The sequence below is a fragment of the Etheostoma cragini genome, chromosome 9 (assembly GCF_013103735.1).
Source record: "Etheostoma cragini isolate CJK2018 chromosome 9, CSU_Ecrag_1.0, whole genome shotgun sequence".
Lineage (NCBI taxonomy): Eukaryota > Metazoa > Chordata > Actinopteri > Perciformes > Percidae > Etheostoma > Etheostoma cragini.
The window spans coordinates 18,237,020-18,257,394 of NC_048415.1; the positions used below are offsets into that span (position 1 = coordinate 18,237,020).

At 40.1% G+C, this 20,375-nt stretch overlaps 2 protein-coding genes across 2 annotated transcripts; one reads left to right on the forward strand and one right to left on the reverse strand.

The window, feature by feature from the left end:
* Positions 1-406: 406 nt before the first annotated feature.
* Positions 407-12,184, reverse strand: pias4a (protein inhibitor of activated STAT, 4a). The gene is made up of 11 exons (XM_034880993.1): positions 12,097-12,184; positions 9,914-10,295; positions 9,708-9,792; positions 9,557-9,598; positions 8,509-8,599; positions 7,418-7,546; positions 5,858-5,963; positions 5,597-5,670; positions 5,295-5,455; positions 4,028-4,179; positions 407-3,903 (listed from the first exon to the last, which is right to left on the reverse strand). Exons 1-11 carry the CDS (start codon positions 12,121-12,123, stop codon positions 3,656-3,658), a joined length of 1,497 nt encoding a protein of 498 aa, XP_034736884.1. The 5' UTR covers positions 12,124-12,184; the 3' UTR covers positions 407-3,655.
* Positions 12,185-17,723: 5,539 nt separating this feature from the next.
* On the forward strand, positions 17,724-19,904 carry foxq2 (forkhead box Q2). Its single transcript, XM_034881680.1, has 2 exons — positions 17,724-18,622; positions 19,337-19,904. The coding sequence occupies exons 1-2, from the start codon at positions 18,122-18,124 to the stop codon at positions 19,709-19,711; spliced, it is 876 nt and encodes a 291-aa protein (XP_034737571.1). The 5' UTR covers positions 17,724-18,121; the 3' UTR covers positions 19,712-19,904.
* The last annotated feature ends 471 nt before the right edge of the window (positions 19,905-20,375 follow it).

Below are 20,375 nucleotides of genomic sequence, written 5' to 3' on the forward strand. Positions count from 1 at the left end.
CCAGTAGTATGTAACTGATCTACTTTCTTTCTCTGAATACCTTAGCAAGACAGTACATCATACCTATATTGTCATCGATTTACAAACTTTACCAAATAATATGGCATAATAAAGGAGCGCCAAACTGTAGGGATGGCTACAAACCAAACACTTCCACATACCTTCTCAGAATAGAAAGGAAAAGAGAAACAGACGACATATTTAATGCTGTTTGAATACAAGTTTTCTTTGACAAAAAAATGTCAGGCAGAAATGTAGCTTATGCACTGTATGTAGAACCTATCTCAAATGCAGTATATGTGGTGTATAAGCAAGTTCCATTTGCCAAACCTTTAAAATATATGGAAGTAAAAGCAGCTTTGTTTCATGTGTTTTTTACTATTGTCAAAGTAAAACAATAAGACAAGTTTTTAAGAACTGATTTTAATTAATTCCACACGTCAATAACAGCTGTTAGAATACGATCATTTGAAATTTTACAGTTTTATCCTCAACAGACATAAAATGTGTCCCCAGATCTGAGCATTTGGTACAGGACAGAACAATCTCAACCTTAACCAGTCCTTTGTGGCATCAGCTTCAGGTGCTGCTACCCTCAACAGCTTCTTAGTGTCTGTTTGCCTATAGTAACAACTGGAGGCGATTCAAGGCTTAATAAAATATTATTTAAATTTTATTGTCTTTTAATATGAACATATAAAAAAACACAACAAACAAAACATTTACATCATGGATTGTAAGCCTCTGCCCATGCTACCGTATGCATTATTATAAGAAGAAAGATGCCACTACAAAAAGACCAGACCCACAGCTCCCTCCAGCTCCCAAACCAGCTGCAAACATCTGGCTCAGTTCCACAAAAGCAACCGGCACCACCTCTCATTTTTAACCATAAGGATAAGAAAAGTTTAGGAGATCTGTTCAAATATGACATTCTATACCTATTAACAAATGAACAATGTGATTTTTGTTGTTATATGTATAGCGCAGTTACTTACAAATACAAATTGCCTAGTTGAAGACAGGTATTAGAGTTCTGTACATTATTTTGCTTTAAGCGCCTTATAAAGAATATCCTTTTCAGGGACAGTCCCTAATGTATAACAGGCAAAGTGCCCTCAATCAATTTTGTGTGGTTTATCGAACATGTTTCAACAGTATATTGATTCTGTAAACTATGTCAAAATGTCAAATAAAAAGGAGAAAAATGGAAGACCAGATTTGACTCCACCTACTTTTTAAAATCCTCAACCTTATCGAATAATGCACTTGCAACAGTGAGGCTCCGCATTGATGTGTAAATGCCATTTATCTGTGCTCATGAGCATGGGAAAGAAAACCAGATTCTGTACGGATCAAACCATAACAAAGGGAAGATGAGAGAAGGAAACATACCCACACCTAATGTGTCTCACAGTGGAGCAGACCAACGCTTTTCTAGTTTCACATTTTTTTTTTTTTTTTTTTTTTTTTTTTTTTTTAAATCACACACATGAAATGGTTGAGGAGATCTGATCACAATGATCAGGGATCCTTGATTAATACTCACTATATGATGGCTTTAAAATAAATAAACCTTAAACTTGGGGTGCAGTATCAGATGAAAGTGCAAACAGCTCTAGCAACACAGCAACATCTTTAAGCAAACACTGATGACCTACCTGCAGACAAAACCTAAAGCCTGCACATGCAGCCCGAGTCTCCTTCTCTGCAGAGCAGCCATCACATACTGACAATACTAGGAATATTAGTTGTAAGCCTACAGCATGTTGCAATTAAAGTCCAATTCTATTCCAACAAATAGGCGTGACCTTATCTATGTTGTTGCGAGGCCGAGGGGATTGTTGGTTGAAGCAGCTCCATTTGTTCCAGACAAGACCGTTTGTATTCCAATCAATGACTAAGCGTGGTGGGGTTGCACTTATTGGCACTTCATTATGTTTTGTTCCGTCAGACATGCTGAACCCGCTGTAGCAAAGTACTCTGAATGGTGCTTTGACCCAGGTCGGCTTCATTTAGAGGAAAAGAAAAGAAGCATTCATCAAAAGCACAGCCAGGAGCCCGGACCAATTATAACTCAACTCAAACCACAGCAGCAGAGGTGTTCTGCTTCCTGCAACCAATAGTTCTGTCTGTACAGAACTACAGCCAAATATTATGTAGATTAATTACACACTAAACAAAATGTGAAGCAATTCAATAAATATGGAGGACAGAAGACATCAAAAAGTGGTAAAAAAAGAATGACGGCACTTCCGATCACTATTCCATAAGTGTATTTATATTATTTTTTTTACCACTGATTTTATTCTGCTTCTGTCTTTTTCTCCCACGGGAAAAACAGCTACGGAAATCTTCAATGAAACTAAACACCTTCCTTCACATTGGGGTCTCACAGGCTGGCCAGCTCAGCTAGCCTTAAACAACGGGCTCCAATCTCCACCACTCAACGAAAAAGGCACCAAAATCTCACAACCATTTCCTGTCAGTGAACTCCTAAAATAGATCAGCTTTGGCACAGCTGCCACACAGAAATACACAATGCTGATATATCTCCTAATAAATCCTGTTACTTACAGCGCTATAGCCGCAGTTATGTTTTACAAAAGGGACGCGTTCCAACCACAACCTTCTGCACTTTGCATGCACTGATGCCTTGTTAGCTTGGTTCTCCACAAACTATCTCACCTTTTAACAGAGATTGTGTTGCTGCAGAGGGAACAAAGCTGCATGGAACAATGGAATTAAAAAACTAAACAGAAAAATGCAGGAAAACAAAATCTCCAGTGTAAAATTGACTTCAGAAAGACAAATCAATTCTTGTCCGCCGCTTCTTTCTAAGCTACTCTCTGGTCAGTCTGCTAAGTTTTTATGACTGAGGTAGGTTCTCTTTAGCGAAGGACAAATATAAATGGAAAGCATCACACATTGAGGCCAGTATTGTGTTCTGCCCTTTCATAATTAAAAAAGGATAAATTCCTGAAAAATCCCTTTCAAGCTTTGAATTCATTCTCTAAACAAACAAATAAACACAATGGGAGAGATTTAATTTTGCATCACACTCCAGATATCTCTGCCTTGTCCTCCCACAGATTTGGAATGCTCTTGTCCACTACTTGTTTTTGACCTTTTACCAAAAACTACAGAGGAGCCTCCATTTTGAACTTGCCTGTTCATCACGAGTGTGACCAAAATCAGAGACGCGCACATCGAAACGCCCATGGCTAAAAGAGCCTGTAATTCCAAGTCAAATACAAACAGAGATGAGGTGGTAGAGAGGGAATAGTCTGAAGAGAGAAAGGAGGAGGGGTAGCAGTGGTGGTGGGGTGCACAATCCATTCGGTCTCTTAAGTAGAGGCCGGACGGTACAGATAATCACTGCAAGGTGACGGTTGGCCAAAAAGAGTTAGAGTTGCTTCCAGTGGTGTACAGTACAAAGAGGAATCCTAATCACTCCAGATTGAAGATTCATTACCAGTGTTTGAGTGTATGGTTGTTTTGACTGGATATAACGAGAGCTGCTAAAAGGCTGACGTTTGGGCATAAGGGAGGGTTGCTGCATCTAGTGGATTACTGTGTTCCTGTCCTTTTAGCCCCCTGCCTCTCTGTCTCTGTGTGTGTGTGTGCCAGTCTGTGAGGGGACAGAGGTGTGGGGTCAGTAGGCAGTGACCAGGTCCTTGTCGTAGTTGTATCGGCCCCTCTTTGGGGCAGGACTGTCGGCGCTGTCCTCAGTGTCCTCACTGTCTCCTCCTGCCCCGCCCCCTTCCTCCTCAGAGGAGGAGTCAAGTGTCAGATCTACCACTGCACCTCCTCCCGGGGGCACAGCAGGTCCTCCTGGGACTCCTGCCATCCCCACGCTGGTGCTACTGTGGGCCGGTGAATGACCGTTAGCCTCAGGAATGCCTGCAGACATTAAGGCCATTTTAAAAACTGATTACATAAAAGATTTACACAAGCAAACTAATGCAGGGGAGAAGCACACACAAAAAATGGCAAAGAGGCAAAATTGAAGGGGTCTGACACTTACATATATCAACAACAGGATGCTCCGGTGTGTTGCTGCGTTCTCTTTCCCTGTCCCTCTCCTTGTCATCTCGGATGGGTCGCCAGGAGCCGTCAGTTAAGTACTCAATCTCCTCAATGTCCTCACTCGTCTCTTTCAGAATCTCAGATAGCAGCCTGAAATACACAGCTGGTTAGAATCGCCTCAAAAAAAAGGTTTCATACCAGAAAAAACAGAATACTACATTCAAACCATTGCAGGAACCTAGCAAAAGTCAGCGTGAGTCAAATTTCATATTTTTTATCCTTTTCTGCAGATCATGTCCGTCATTCTAAATCCTCAAACTACTTTGCCACGATCATGAGCATATCTCTATAATCTTGACAATTTTCCTTAAATGGCAAGATTGATTCAAGTTACATTCCATGAAGAAAATAAACAAAATAAGCGTATACCTTAGCTGTTTATTATCAACTGAAAATTAATTCTGTAAATTTCTCTGCTTCAAAACTATATGCTGTAAACTAAACTACATTTAGTAACTAGGTTGCTGAAAGTGAAACCTAAAGTTGAATTGAAGAAGGGACTTTCACACCAGCTTAATTTAAGGAATGCAAAGCCAAAGTGTAACACAATGCTTTCAGTCTTTGTGAAAGTAAGGGAGTGTCTGTGAAAGTTGCTCAGAATTTGCAAGAAAACACACGCCCAATATGCTAAGGTTAAAGTATTTTATCATGAATATTTTGTTGTTGTTGTTGTTGATAAAATTGACTGCAGATTCATTTCTCGCTATTCTGTTGGTGATAAAATACCAGAAAGACAAACTGTGTTCAAATGCTGTCCTCGTTATGTAAAACACTGCTGACTGGTTAGGGATTTACATTTTGCACCTATAACCTAACAGAGAAATTTACATTTGTTGAGAGTATACATCACTGTAGTGTTGCGCCTTCGAGTCCCACGATTACATGGCTCTCCAAACTACAGCCTAGTTACATAAGTAGATCTTCGAGTCAGCAAACAAGCCAATTTACAGGATCAAAAATTTTCGAATTTAACCTGATGATAGGATACAGAAAACCACCCTCTAATGCCATGCAAAAGATTCAAAGCTTGGTTCAGCTTCTAGGAAGAGTCCTTAAAATACCCCAACATCTGTGCAGGTTGAAGACTTTTTCCCAAGCTCGCTTCATCTCACACACGCACGCACGCACGTGTAATTCTTTAGAATGTATTGAGAGGAAGATGGCACTGCAGGGGTGGGACAAGTCCGAGCATGCTTCGGTCTTACCCATCAATAGTGAGCAGCTCAAAGGGAGCAGGCTTGTCACAGACGGGGCAGGTCCACGTGGGCTTCTTCTCATTCATCTGCAGGAAGAAGACTGCGTCGAAACACTGAAGATGGGCACAAGTTAACACTCGACATGGCACACCGAGCCGCATCTTCACCAACTGGGAAGTGGGAGAGGGAAGAAGCATGCTAAATTAATAAAGCGTCATAGTAGAACAAACATTTATGAAAACGGAAATAGAAAAATATCTAGGACAGTGAAGACTGACCTATCCACATCTTAACATGTCAGGTATACTCACTGGACAGATAAGAGAAACCCGGAGGCCTGTAGTTGCAATTTCACTCTCTGGGTCAAAACGTAGTTTGTCTTGAACTATAGATCAATGGCAGACAAAATATGATGTCACAATAGCTTAAAGGACAATTTATTGTCATTTGAAATTGAAACACACAAACCGGTGCTAACAAAAGGTTTGAGTCAACAACTTCTTAGTGTAGTTTTCAATTTCAAAGTCAAATTTGCAAAAATAATTTAGGCGGAGTATGAAGGTAATACATACTGCGTTCACGACAACGTTCTGCACTTTCAACAGAGCAGAGTTTGAGTTGGCTGAAGAGGTCTGCTGCAGTGAAAACCCTCACTAAATACACTGCCACCGAGTACCGCTGAAAACAGATTAACAGGTTGTGAGCATTTATTTCAAAAGGCTATCAATCTTAAACATACAGTAAGTGAACCTCAAAGCCACTTAAAAAACAAACTTTAATACACAAGATTTATTATGGTAAGGGAAATCTACTTGGTGAAAAAGAATTAAAAAGGCAAATCCACTCTCTCCTGATTTCATAACTGTATTTAATGCAAGATAATATCCTCTTACATAATTTAAATTGTAAGTCCCACGTTTTAAGGAAACCAAACACAGCAAATTCTTTCTATTACTTGTTCAATATCTCTGGGATCTTTGTGCAAGTATGATTATGCTTCGCAAAAACCTTAGAATTGGATGGACTGAATTAGCCACACCCCCACTCGCGGGCCAACCACAAGGTTATGGACTTGCAGGAATTTCATATGTCATATTCGTCTCCAAAGCTGAACGCTGCTGTCTTGTCTCAGTAATGTTCTAAAACACGTCACACGAGCTTCTGCATGTGAATGTTGCCGGACCACACCAATTTGTAAACATAGCCATAGGGAGGAATACAGAGTTGTGTGAAGCAGATAGGCTTAATTATCTTTGTATCAACTCATTTGGCAATGGCTTGAATTTAACTGATGTTCATTAATATAAAAAAGTTGCACATTATAGCTTTAACAGAGGGCTGTTCAGCTGTCAGGCAACTTTAGTGCAAGCTAACTGTAGGCTATGGTGATTGGACGATTTCCAAAACTCTTGGTTAAAGAAAACACTATTATAAAAGGAATAAGGAAATAAGCATACAAAAAGACTTCTTATTTAGGGATGTACCGAATGTCACTTTGTTTCCTTTACATTCGAAGATTCTATGGATGTTTTCAAATGAAGCTTCAAATGTCAAATTTTATGCCCCGATAGCCCTGGCATTCAAATCAGAGGTTGACCAATGAAAGATTTTTGAGGCTGATATCAACACAAATCCGATATTCCAATTCATCGGCCGATATACAAAAAAAAAAAAAAAATTCAGAAACACGTAATAAAACAAACAGATTTCCCTAACATCAGTATTTTGTAGTTACGAGTCTTTACTAAAATAATATAATAATGGAAAAATAAACTTGTTTGTTTTATTGTCACAAGATAGAAACCGCAAAAGAAATTAAAGATCTGCTAAATAAAATGTATAAGAATACAAACTTAAGATATGAAACTTAAAGTTCTTTGAACAAAAACACAATAACAACTAAAATAATCAAAGTATGTTTCAAAAGGGCAGTAAAATATTTGTTTAATCGGCCATTATAAATGCCGATACCGTTTTGGAAAATGCCAAGACGCTAGTTAAAGTAGTTCAGCTCATTGCCCTCAGGAACAACTAAGGAGGACCCATGAAACTAACGAACTGCATGTACCAGTGGTGCACCACGACCCAAAGCTACGCCACATACAGTCTGGGATTCTCTATCGGATTCTGACCTTGCCAAAGTTTCCCCAGGTGACGGTGACTCTGTTGGTGACATTGGAGAGATGCAACCAGGGAGTTATGTTTACAGGACGACAAGGACGACGAGGCTCAACACCAGGCTTGTTAGAAGGGTAATAGCCCTTTAAACACACAGACACACACAAAAAAGAATGATGTAAATTAGCCAATATATCCTCTTAATAAAATTGTTATAGACAGACAGACACTTTCTTCATTCAGGTTTTTTGTTTTAGCCTAGTGAGACCGGGGATGGTTGTAACAAAAGGGAGAGTGTAACAGCATCACTTTCACCAATAAGGGATAACATATGAGTCATGTGATAAATTAAGTGCCAATGAACCAATTGCCACTTTGCTCGTTTGAAAGCTTTGATGTCTTTCTCTCTCTCTCTCATGGGTAAGCCAAATTCTCTGGGCGGGCAAAGCAGAGAAAGGATAGGTAACCTAACCAAAAATAAAAGCTCAGATGGAGGTGGTAAGATTCCAGATCAGCCCATCTGAGCTTTCATTTTCTCAAAAGGCAGAGCAGGATCCCCAGGGCCCGGTTTCCACCTATCACCATCTCTAGCCACTGGGGGACCGTAGGCGGGCCGGGGGGAAGTCATATTAATGCTAAAAAACCACAAAGTGAAATTGTCATGCCATGGGACCTTTAAGTTAGTAATAGAACTGCAGAGACTCAGGAAATCTTTTTACCTCAGCACATGTTACAAGCACAATGTAACAGCAAACACTAGTCTTGGATGTTTCAGCTTCCCACCAGTGCTTGAACAGTTTTAACACTGAGAGACAGAGAGGTTCCTACTGAAGGCTTGCCAGCGAGTTGATGCCTTTAGGCGGGCAAAACACTATCTGTACCTGGATATTATTTATTTTCTTGCCTTATTCAACATCCACGCTTATTTGGCCCTGACCAGTCATTAAATTTGCCATTGACACCTAAGTTAGTGACTCATTGTCAGTATTTAAAAACAAATGGAAGACGAGAAAGACTACTACAATAAACTATTTTTGAGCAGAAGAAAAGCTTTAGTCTTATTTGTAGTCTAAAGGTGTGGCTCGTCTCAGAGAGATCAACTCACCGGCACATGACAGTAGGACTGGTTGACTTTGACAGCAACGTTGGGAGGATACTGGTCCTCCTGGACACCAATGGAGTCTGTGTAACAGATTCTACAACAGTGTGATATGAGAGAGAAAGGTTATCATAATAAGAATGTCTGACTACTAGATCTGATCAGTTTTAGCAGATTTTTTCATAAGTGCAATCTGCCAGCCAAATAACTGACTGCTTATTTAAATCCAGCCGAGCGGCTACTTTTTTTCCTATACATTTTTTATTCTAATAAATTAGTTTAGATCAACAAGTTATGATTTGCTACGCATATATTTTAACAACCACTAACTTCTGCTTTAAAACAATGCAAGCATGATGATGGAGAAACGTGCCTATGTGTCTGTATCAACCCTTACGAGTTCTAAATGAATGAATGTGTGTGTGTTCAGCTGGGAGGTTATATCCTGCCAAGTAGAGATTGGAGAGTAATCAGTGTTTGGAACATATTAACAAAGTTACTGATGAAAAAACTCATTAAATATAGGGTTAGACTTCTTAATTTGATGGGCTACTTTAGAAAACACCGGTGGCGACCTTTACGCACACATTAAAAAGTCCACTGAAAGCGGTGCATTTTCCATGTATGCCACACAGGTGTTTATGGGCTTCATGACTGAACAAATAAATGATTTTTATTCATATTGGGCTTTTACAGAAGAGCCATCTCTAAGACACATTGCAAACCCACTAAAACATGCAATGTTGTCAAAGTAACAGGCCTATGCCATATAAGGAAAATGTAGGCTATCCCTCAGCTTCAATCTTAATTTTGGTTTAACATATCCAAGAACACTTCTTTATGTTTTGCCTTTGACTAATTATGCAACCTAATGATGCCCCAAATCAGGTTTTAAGAATATTAAACGATGTACTAGAACTTTCTGCATTAAAATATGTACATGGAATTATAATGTGAAAGATTACCAGCACAGTCATTGACTGAACCAGCAGCTTCCAGGTAAAAGGAGAGTGAAATATCTATTAAGTTTCAATGGAAATTACTGGGAACTTACCTAAGAACCACTTGGATTGATCTGATTCCTGGACGAAGCTCACTTAAAAAAGCAAAAATGTTAAAAATTTAAATGTAGATTAGTTACAGAGTTTGTAAATTGAGCTAGTGTTATCCAAGCAGATCTGTGGAGAAAGTTAGGATTTTCTTACCTCGCATTTCTGATCTGGTCTGCTTGGTTAGGTGTTAACTCAAACATGCAATGACTGTCCTGCAGTTTCTCACTGTTCACTTCAACTGTAAAAATGTGTAGAGAAAACCCATCAAAAGAACAGCAAAGTATGTGGAGGTAACATTTCTACTAAACAAATTATTTAAATTACAAGGATACAACAACTTCAAAACGATATACACTTACTTAGCTCTGTTGGAGGCAACAGCGTCTCCAAAGTTTGGTAAAAGGGAAGTGGCACCAGCTTGACCTCTGCTGCAGGTGTGGGGATTGGTTTGGAAATGCCATTGAGGTAGTCTGCGCCCTGAGAGGTGGCAGTGGGGGAGGAGCTGAGGGATGAGTAGGCAACTGGGACGCCCTCTGGACGCCGCGCTGCAAGCCAGCCAGATGTTTTGGGAAAGCGTGACTCGTAGAGCTGCCTGACGTTCTTCAGAAGCTCGGGGCTGTATTCCGTCTGCACTAGCCTCAGCGCACGCCCCACCAGGTCCTGTTTCAGCCCACTTTTGCTGCGGCCCATTGAGGCCAGCAACGTCTGCAGGTCTGAGACCCGGAAACTTTTGACCATGTTCTAGAGGAAGGACAAGACAAAAATCATGAGAAACACAATAAAACACAACAATGAAGTCTATAAATGGGGACGGTTTGAGGGACAATGCCATGAATTTACAAATCTAGACTCCAGTTTTAGAGCCCAGTCCCAATCCAGTGCATATTAGTATTGATCCTTAAGACTAATATAAATGCAGAACCATTTACTTTCACAATGCTAATAGATTTAGATTTCTTCTACTTCTGACTTAAGCATTTGAAATTGTTTTTCTGAAGTTATTCACAGTTTGATTTTCCTAACCTAACCTTCCTAATCTAACCTTTGAAAACCAAGGTGGAAAATACATTCCAGTATAGCAGTGTTAATATTCTGTGAATTGCTCCAGTAATGTATCAAGCTATTTAATATACTCGTGAGACACACACACACACACACACACACACACACACACACACACACACACACACACGTAAAAATTCCTGCCTAAACACACTTGCTTGCTTTTGCCCATGGAAGGCTCCACACAATTACTTTACAATTAACTTGTACAGCATTTAACATGACATAACAGTGTCTCAAACTATTTTATTCCTGCTAAAATTAGCTTTTGTCCGTAGTCATTTTAATCCTCCAGAGGCTTGAACTTGCCTTTTAATTAGGAGTCACACTGCTCCTTGTTCTGACCACTTGTCATTTTCATCACGCAGCCCTTAAAAATGATTGTGGTACATTTGAACAAACCCTGAATCTGCGAAAGCAGTTCAAAAATATGATTGCCTCTTTGCATTTCACTGTAATACATTTACTACACAGGCCTGTAATACACACAGACATAAATTGCACTGATCAGCTACTAGTCTGTTTACAGTCCCATGGAGGTAGACTAAGCTATGCCTTAAAACTAACCAACGTTTAACACATAATTACAATGTGTTCCATAGCCAATGGACAACATGCGTATCAATCAATCAATTCCCGAGTATTCACTGTTAAATATTATTTTCATTTGCTGTTTGTGGTTTTCAGGATAACTCGTTTGTGTAGCAATGACAACCTCACTTCGAACGGAATACGAACCATACCAAAACATACAAAAATAGCATTTATGAAGTAGCAGCAACGTAGAGTATGTGAATGTAGGACACACCATGTAATGTTGTTGTTAGTGGAAAGCCCTGAGCCGTTTAACGAGCTTTAGCTTTGTCTGACATCGTGGAGTTGTGCATCAGTAGCACAACTGCTTTGTGTCTAGCTAGATTAACGTTAAATGTGCACAATAACGCGGCTGTCCAGACTTGTGATGGCAATGCTGTGCAAAATACAGCCATAAAGTCAATTTCTTCAGCCTCACATAAACAATATAGCCTGCGCTGATCGGCTGGCTAGCTTCTCTACAGATTGGGCTTTCGGTAACGTTATTCAATCAACTGGACATTTTGACAGGTGCACAGCTTCATAAACTAACCGGCTACCTACCGAGATACATGTTTATAAGCCAAATAGTTCCCAATAGTAGCGCGCTGGGAAGAATGCTAGCAGCGTTTTTATTGTCACATCATTTATTTTCGGTGTCTTCCTTTAGAGCCAGCGTGATGCTAGCTAAACCAACGCACTTGCTTGGTTAACAGTATCTAGTAGCCTAGCTACGTTAGCAACACAGGCTAGTTCGTTTGGTTTTGAATGTATTACGCTACAATTCTTGGAGAAAACTCTTAAATAAATTCATACAAAGCCCCCAGTATCCCCATGACCGGGGTGAGTTTCAAACCACACAAACGCGCCAGTTCCATCAAACCAAAGCTAGCCGAGCTCTACTTGCCATCGCTTCCACCAGTTCGGCCGCCATCTTCGTGCAACAGTACCGCGAGAGTCAGAGACGAAGGGTAGTCTCTCACCAATGAAACGCAGAGCCTGCTTTGATAGACAAGTACAATTAGCCAATCAAAGTGTGGCTTCAACCAGAGCCCGAGGAGATACATACAAAGTGGGCGGGACCACCTTGTTTTAAAGTTACAGTGCAAGTTTTTAAAAACACTAAGAGACAGGTCTCTTTTCCAATATAGGCCTCAGTATCAATGAATGATACCACGTGTCAAATCAATTTGATATCCATGATATTTATTTTTAATAGTATTGCGATATCTTGAGATTGTGTCTTAAAAACTTTTTAATTTCAACGTTGATGTAAAGCATGGGGTGACAAGTGGACCGGGTCGCATGGCCTGTTCAAATCCCGTCCGAGCAAAATACTCCGTTTCAGGTTCTGCTTCAAGCCATGAGTTTTGGAGCTAATGCTTTGTCTGAAGTATTTTCATAATTGAATTAAAATGAGTAACTAACGAAATACACTTAGGCGTCAAAGTATAGTCCCGCCTTACCCTGATCAAAACACAAATACTATGTTGGGTTACCCTTTAGTAAAATGGAAATAAGTATGCTAAGGACGAATTGATACTCCCTGTGGTGATCCAGCCCTGCTTTTCCAGGGGCCCATCTTATGTGGCAAACGGTGGCAAATCAAAACACAAAAATCCATTAAAGGAATTATGTAATAAAATGGTGTGTTTCGTTTTGGCTTTACTTGAGTTGTGAAACGTCAATAAAAACAACAAAGGGCAGCTGATTTTGCCACTGCACTTCTTGATGCAAGATTGTCTATTATGATTTATGGACAAGATATAATTTTAATTAATTTTTAATTTTAATCTGTTTATTGATCCCCAATGGGGAAATTACAATTTAAAGGATAGATAGGAATAAGTTGTTTTCAAACAGTTGGTCTGGACCCGAGTTTTGTTTTATATTGTGTCATATTTTTTAATAACTGTATCGGACATGTGTCTACGTGTGAGTTGATATAGCTAATTACACTGCAAAAGCTTGCTAATATAAGGGCAGCATGGTGATCTCTGCTGTGTGTGTGTGTGTGTGTGTGTGTGTGTGTGTGTGTGTGTGTGTGTGTGTGTGTGTGTGTGTGTGTGTGTGTGTGTGTGTGTGTGTGCAACATGTTTCATTATTTAAACAGAAGGGGGCAATATAGTTCATGATTTGACTAGACAGTCATTAATTATTTCTCTCACTAAAACTACAGTATAAAGCATATTTACTTATATGCTATATGCTCTTATCTGTACTAATGAGATGGATGAGGTATAATGGCGTGGACATTATTATTATGATTATTGTTATAAATCCCTAATGATGGGGCTTGTCATGCACATAAACACTGTTGAAACTAGACATTGTCTGTTTTAGATCCCAGAGACTCATAGATAGACTATATAAAACATGAAAATGATGGACAAGGATGATTTTTAAATTCATGTAACACTCTAAATGTAAAAATCACATTTTGTGTTTATATATTTCATAAACACAGTTTCACTGAAGCGCTACAAAAGCAGATACAGAATATGAATGCTATGATTAAAACAATTTAAAATGTTTTTTATGATTTTGATCGTATAAGAAACTTAAAGGCACCGTTTGAGAACATTAAGAAGACATGAAGATGTTAAAAATAAAACCATAAATTCATTTATAGATCCTCACAATTAAAGCACAAATTATAACATTTAAGACGTAGGCTACAGTTTAATTTAACACAGAAATAGAGTCCTAACACATCATAAGAGAGGACTATTCAATAACTATTCTTTCAAATTGAGGGACATGTACATTCTTATAAATAAACCATTATGAACATGTCGAATATACGTTACAGAATTAAAAATTGCAATACAATACAACACAATATAATGTAGTGGATTAGAGGCATTTCAATTTTAATTTCTGAGAGCGATCTTAAAAGATATCTAAGATTATATTTGTAGAACTCACTCACAAGATGTAAAACCCTATAACTTAGCCTACATACTGTTTTGTACGTGATTTATTTTTCTCCAATGGATTATAACAAAGAAGTCGTTTTTATAATAATGGTTTCTAAAAATTGGAATAAAGGTAACTGGACACAAATAAAAAATACGTCATGTCAACAACAGTGACATTTTTTTTACAGTCACCCATTTTAATGTTCTGTTGCCTGTCAGTGTCTGCCCAGTGCATATGTGCCCTTTCCAGAAAAGAAGAGAAGTGTGTTTTCTCTCCAAAAAATTGAACTTCACAGATTAAAGGGATAGTTCAGATTTATTGTGTGACTTACCAGTAGGAGCCACATATTGTATGATATTTATGGTCACATTTATTGGTTATTGTATTGTGCAATTATATTGTAGGTGGTGGGTGTTTTTATCGTGCTTTGAGCGGAAGTAATAACATATTTGTTTGCTTCACCTGTTTAACTGGGTTTTTAGTCTTTGACAGAGAGAGGGTGAGCCCGGGAGTGAACACTTTCTGTTGACCGCCGCACTAACGCACTTATATCGACACAAAGAAATTATACATTTGGTAACTGCAGTATTAGTTGTATTTACGTGTGGAGGGATAAATCATTGCAATACAATATTGAGCGTGTCACAGTGTGTTAATGTAACTCTCAGTGTTTAGTCCCTCACGGTAGCACTTTGTTGGACTGCTTAGAGCTGCAACATAACCCTTTAAAACAACAAAGTCACACAATAACACTAACCAACTAACCAACCGGTTGAGGCACGGTAGACCAGCAACTCTGGCTTTGAAGAGAACATAGATATTGTTTTCAGTTCCCCATCAGAATGTCTGGGGAATGCATAAGGTCTGATGGCATAGTAAAGCAGTGAAAACATACTCTAAATACAGTACCTGTACAATACCTCATCATGCAAAACTTTATTCAAGCATAGTGATCATACGAAGACTATCTTTTTACACAGTTGTTTGGCTGCTTTTTAAACAATATTTCCAAAAAAAAAAAAAAAATGGCCTGATCAAAAGTTTACATACCCTTGAATGTTTGGCCTTGTTACGGGCACACAAAGTGACACACACAGGTGAAAATGGCAATTAAAGGTTATTTTCCATAACTGTGGCTTTGTAAATTGCACTTAATGTCTGTGTATGAATAGTCCATGAGTTTGTGAACTCTCACTTGGATACACTAAGCAGGCTAGACATTGAGCCATGGGGAGCAGAAAAGAACTGCCAAAAGACCTACGTAACAAGGTATTGGAACTTTATACAGATTGAAAAGGATATAAAAAGATATCCAAAGCCTTGCAAATGCCAGTCAGTACTGTTTAATCACATGTTAAGAAGTTCTTGGATCTCTCAATACCAAGCTAAGGTTAGGTAGACCAAGAAAGGTTTCAGCCAAAACTGCAAGAAGAATTGTTCGGGATGCAAAGAAGAACCCACAGGTAACGTCAGGGGAAATACAGGCTGCTCTAGGAAAAAGATGGTGTGGTTGTGGCAAGGAGCACAATACGATGGCACTTTAACGAAAATGAGCTGCATGGTCAAGTTGCCAGAAAGAAGCCTTTACTGCGTCAATGCCACAAAAAGCCCGGTTATAACATGCCCCAAAACACCTAGACGCACCTCACAGCTTCTGGCACACTGTAATTTGGAGTGACGAGACCAAAATAGAGCTTTATGGTCACAACCATAAGCGTTATGTTTGGAGAGGGATCAACAAGGCCTGTAGTAAACAGAATACCATTCCCACCGTGAAGCATGGTGGTGGCTCACTGATGTTTTGAGGGTGTGTGAGCTCTGCACCGAACCTTTGTGAGGGATGCTCTTGGACTTTCCACCACGACAATGACCCCAAGCACAAGGCCAAGTTGACCCTTCAGTGGTTACAGCAGTAAAAGGTGAAGGTTCAGGAGCGGCCATCCCAGTCTCTGGACCTTAATGTCATCGAGCCAGTCTGGGGAGATCTCAAACATGCGGTTCATGCAAGGCGACCAAAACCTTTGCATGAACTGGAGGCATTTTGCCAAGATGAATGGGTAGTTATACCACCTGCAAGAATTCGGGGCCTCATAGACATCTATTACAAAAGACTGCACGCTGTCATTGATGCTAAAGCTACCAATACACAGTATTAAGAACTAAGGGAATGTAGACTTTTGAACAGTGGTTGGTTCACTTTTTTGTTAATGTTTTGTTTTATGATTGTGCCATTCTGTCTGGAGTTACAATTCAATGTGAATCCCATAACAGATAAAAGACTTGTTTTGCTTGCTCACTCATGTTTTCTTTACACATGGTATATACTGTATATTACCAATTCTTCATGGGTATGCAAACTTTTGAGCACAACTGTACACTGTACAACTAAAACAACATTGCGTAACTATTTTACATTAAAATTTAATTCTATTTTATTTATAGTGTCAAATCATAACAGAAATTATCTCGCAACACTATACAGGAGCAGGTCTAGACCACACTCTACGATATAGAGACCCAACAATTCCCCCCCAAGAGCAAGCATTGGTGCGACAGTAGCAAGGAAGATCTTGCTTTTAATAGGCAGAAACCTCAGGCGGACCCTGACTCTTGGTGGGTCGGCCCTCTGCCGCTGCCTGATGGGACACAGAGACACAGATACAGATATACAGAAACATGCTTCATGATATTATTTGCAGTTGGTATGATAAACAGTGGCAATTAAAGTGACGATAAAGATAATAGAACAACAGCTTCAAAATCCTTTTGATGCTTCTCTGACTTGTAATAGGGAGATATGTGCTTCTGTCATTCCCAGTGCTCGCCCAGATTGCCTGTTCTTACACTATGTAACTTTAGAGCGGGTCGGATCTTCTGGGAAGAGTGTGTAATGCTTTATGCCACTACCACTGATTTTCTTGAAACCAGATCATATTTTATGAATAAAATGTTTTCTGGTTTTCTCTCTGATGTCCTCCGGCTGCTCTTCCTTGACTGTCAGTGATCTAGAAATAGCCTGTTGAACAGAAAGCTTTACTTGTTGCTAATGTAACAATGCTTACCGCCATCAGCTAGTTAGCTCTGTTAGCCGCGCTGCTGAGACTGGGAGCTCAGAGTACTAGGGAAGTGTTGGTGTTTACGCTGCTATACAGGAGCTTTGGAAAGCTGGAACGGTCATGTCAGGACTCCTGCCTGCTTCTCCAAACTGGGGGCGTGCCGACCGCCATCTACTACACTGGCTATGGAAAAGTACCTCATACAACCCCATTTAAAAAAAAACTATCCCTTTAATTACTGCTCTAAGGTAATTGAAGTAATTCTTTGGACAGCATCCTCGTGGACAAAACAACGTTAACTGGATAACACTGGCATCTAAAAGGTCTTTGATTATATAGCATCCATCCTCTGCACACCATGTCTTATTAAATCTTGAGTGTTTAATCTCCCGTAATTACAAAGATTTGCTTGGGTTAATAAAAATAATCCGCCTAAATTGAGACCCCCTACCTGGACCTCCCCTGTGCCTTCTTTACCCCTTTCTGTGAGGGATAAATTCACAGTCATATAAATAGAGACACCTTCACAACCACGAAGCACAATTCTTCGAGTCAGGAGCAAAACGGCTGTTGGATATTGAGAAAGTGGCTTTGATTGTCAGGTTTATCGGAGAGGGGAAATCATTTAATTTGAATGTGTTGCTTAACAAAGTAGCTGTAGTAGTTATTTATAGACTGACGTCATTTCCACAGGTCGAGATTGTGTCGCTCGTGAGCGCGTTAAGGTTAACAACAGTTGAGAGGCTCATCTTTATCTGTGATCTTGTCAACAGAAAGACATCAGCGGGAGAAGCGAGGTGCATTGAGGCGTTCAGTTTATGAAGGGTCCTGCACTTTCAAAGGAAATAGCCATGCAGTGAAACTCATACACAAAAAGGAACTTTTGGGGAGATATACTTTTCACGTATCACCTGATACTTATTTAACAGTCAGTTTGGAGCCAATAAAGCTGTCATGAGTCTGAGAAATCTTAATACAGAGATGACAATGGAAGACAGAAGCAGCCGCACCGGCGGTAGAGAAAGGCTGGGACTGAGCTTCACTATTGACTACCTTCTGTTCAATAAAGGAGTCAAAGGTTCTAAAGAAGGAGCGACAGGAAGTCGTACAGCAGAGCAGACGGCGAACCACATGCTAAATCATCAGAATCTTAAACCCGAAGAGGTGGGGATTCGCTCTGAGAGACAGGAGAAGTGGCTACAGAGGTCAGAGGAAGAGACAAAAGAAAAGAAAGTCAAAGAAGAGGAGGGGGATGAAGAGCAACAAGAGGAGGGGGAGGAGGAAGTGACCACCACCACATCTACCAGCGGCAGTCCAGAGAAGTCTGCGGACAAACCCAACCAGTCGTACATAGTGCTCATCTCCAAAGCAATCCTGGCGTCAGAGCAGAAGAAACTGCTGCTATGTGACATCTACCAGTGGATCATGGACCACTACCCTTACTTCAAGAGTAAGGTATGTTCACGTCAGTGGGCTTGTGTTATTCTATTTACCTGGCAGGCAGATACACGGCACTGTAGGAAGTAGTTGTGTTAGGAACTTACGGATGGTCAAACTGGGTGATAATGTGAAACTACGATAGAGGATCTCTGTCTGTGGGACGACATTGAAATGAATCATGTTGTATTGCTTTGTTAACTTGTTGGATGATCACAAAATAGATATTGAGAACGAGTGTTTGCCAAAAGTCTTTAGCGTGTTTCATTCAGTTACTAAAAAACAACATGGCTGCCATTTTCACAAGTGAAGCAACCTACTTGGCACAAGTAATCAGTCTGAGTGGTTAGGCAATTAGGTGCTTGCGGGGACGCTAGATGATCTTCTTGTTGGCAAATTCACAAATAAAGTAATCCTGTTGCTAGGTTGCAAACCGCCTCTGCCTTTACCAAGTGCAACAACAGATTGGACGTCGCCTAGTGGATTAAAGTCAATCACTGGTTTGACGTGCTAAAAAGGTAACTGAGGGTGTTGTATGTTACTGTGATCATATGCGGTCTTCACACGCTATGGCGCATCCTGCCAACAACAGGACAAGGTGACATCCTAAGCAGGATCAGTGATACTTAACAGTTAATTTTCAATTGGGGACACCCATTGTTTAACTCTTACTCTGGTTTTAGGTTTACTTTATGGCCTAATCATGTTTCTTTTCTCTTGTTGCTCCAATAGGATAAAAACTGGAGGAACAGCGTGCGTCACAACTTGTCCCTGAATGATTGCTTCATTAAAGCAGGCCGCAGTGACAACGGCAAAGGTCACTTTTGGGCAATTCACCCAACAAACTACCAGGACTTTTCTAACGGGGACTACCACTGCCGAAGGCCGCGGCGGAGGGTGCGTAGGGTGGCAGGACAGCTTCCCCTATCCTCCCTTAGCGCCACCTACCACCCTGCCCTCGCCCGGCCCCACGGAACGACCTACTGGTGCTGCCCTCAAGCCCAAACACTCCCTGTGTCCTGCTTGGCACCCAGACTCTACTGGCCATGGTCCAGCGTGCAGCCACAAGTGGGGTTCCACCCGGGCCTGCATGCCTCCGTACCCTGAGAGTAAATCGTTTCTATTATACTCTCAGTTTGGCCCTGATTTCTTATGGGTGAAAGAGATATTTTAGTCTTATTTACTAATCAATACGTTGTGATGTTGTTGATGTTGAAATTGAGGTGGACAATGTTACATTATATTCTGCAAACTAAAGGGATTTTAGTGTGTACATTGATTAAATGTATGAATTGTACTACTACACTTATTTCAATTGTGTTCTGAATGTTTTTAGAAAATTAAAAACACTATATTTTGTTCTCATTAAATCAAATTGAATTCAACACCTTATTCATGTTATTACTCAGTTGTGATTTGTGTGTGTGTGTGTGTGTGTGTGCTTGTGTGTGTTTGTGTGTGTGTGTGTGAGTGAGAGAGTGTGTGTGTGTGCGCACATACTTGCCCATGCATGCACTAAAAGTGATCCCAATGCTAAAATACCACCTAGGATTGGATGCTAATTAGTCAAAGCTGTCGGGATGCAAAATCTTCCGCCTTAAGAGACTAAAATCAGGCTTTCCAAAGCCAACTCCCAAGGATATGGGGCTAGATAATCTGAGCAATCCCAAATAGTTTCAATAGGAAGCTTATCACACAGTGTAATCCATAACCGGTGCTGCAGAAAGAGGGTGACCACGGGAGGTCAGGGATGAAGGAAGCAGTGGAAAGG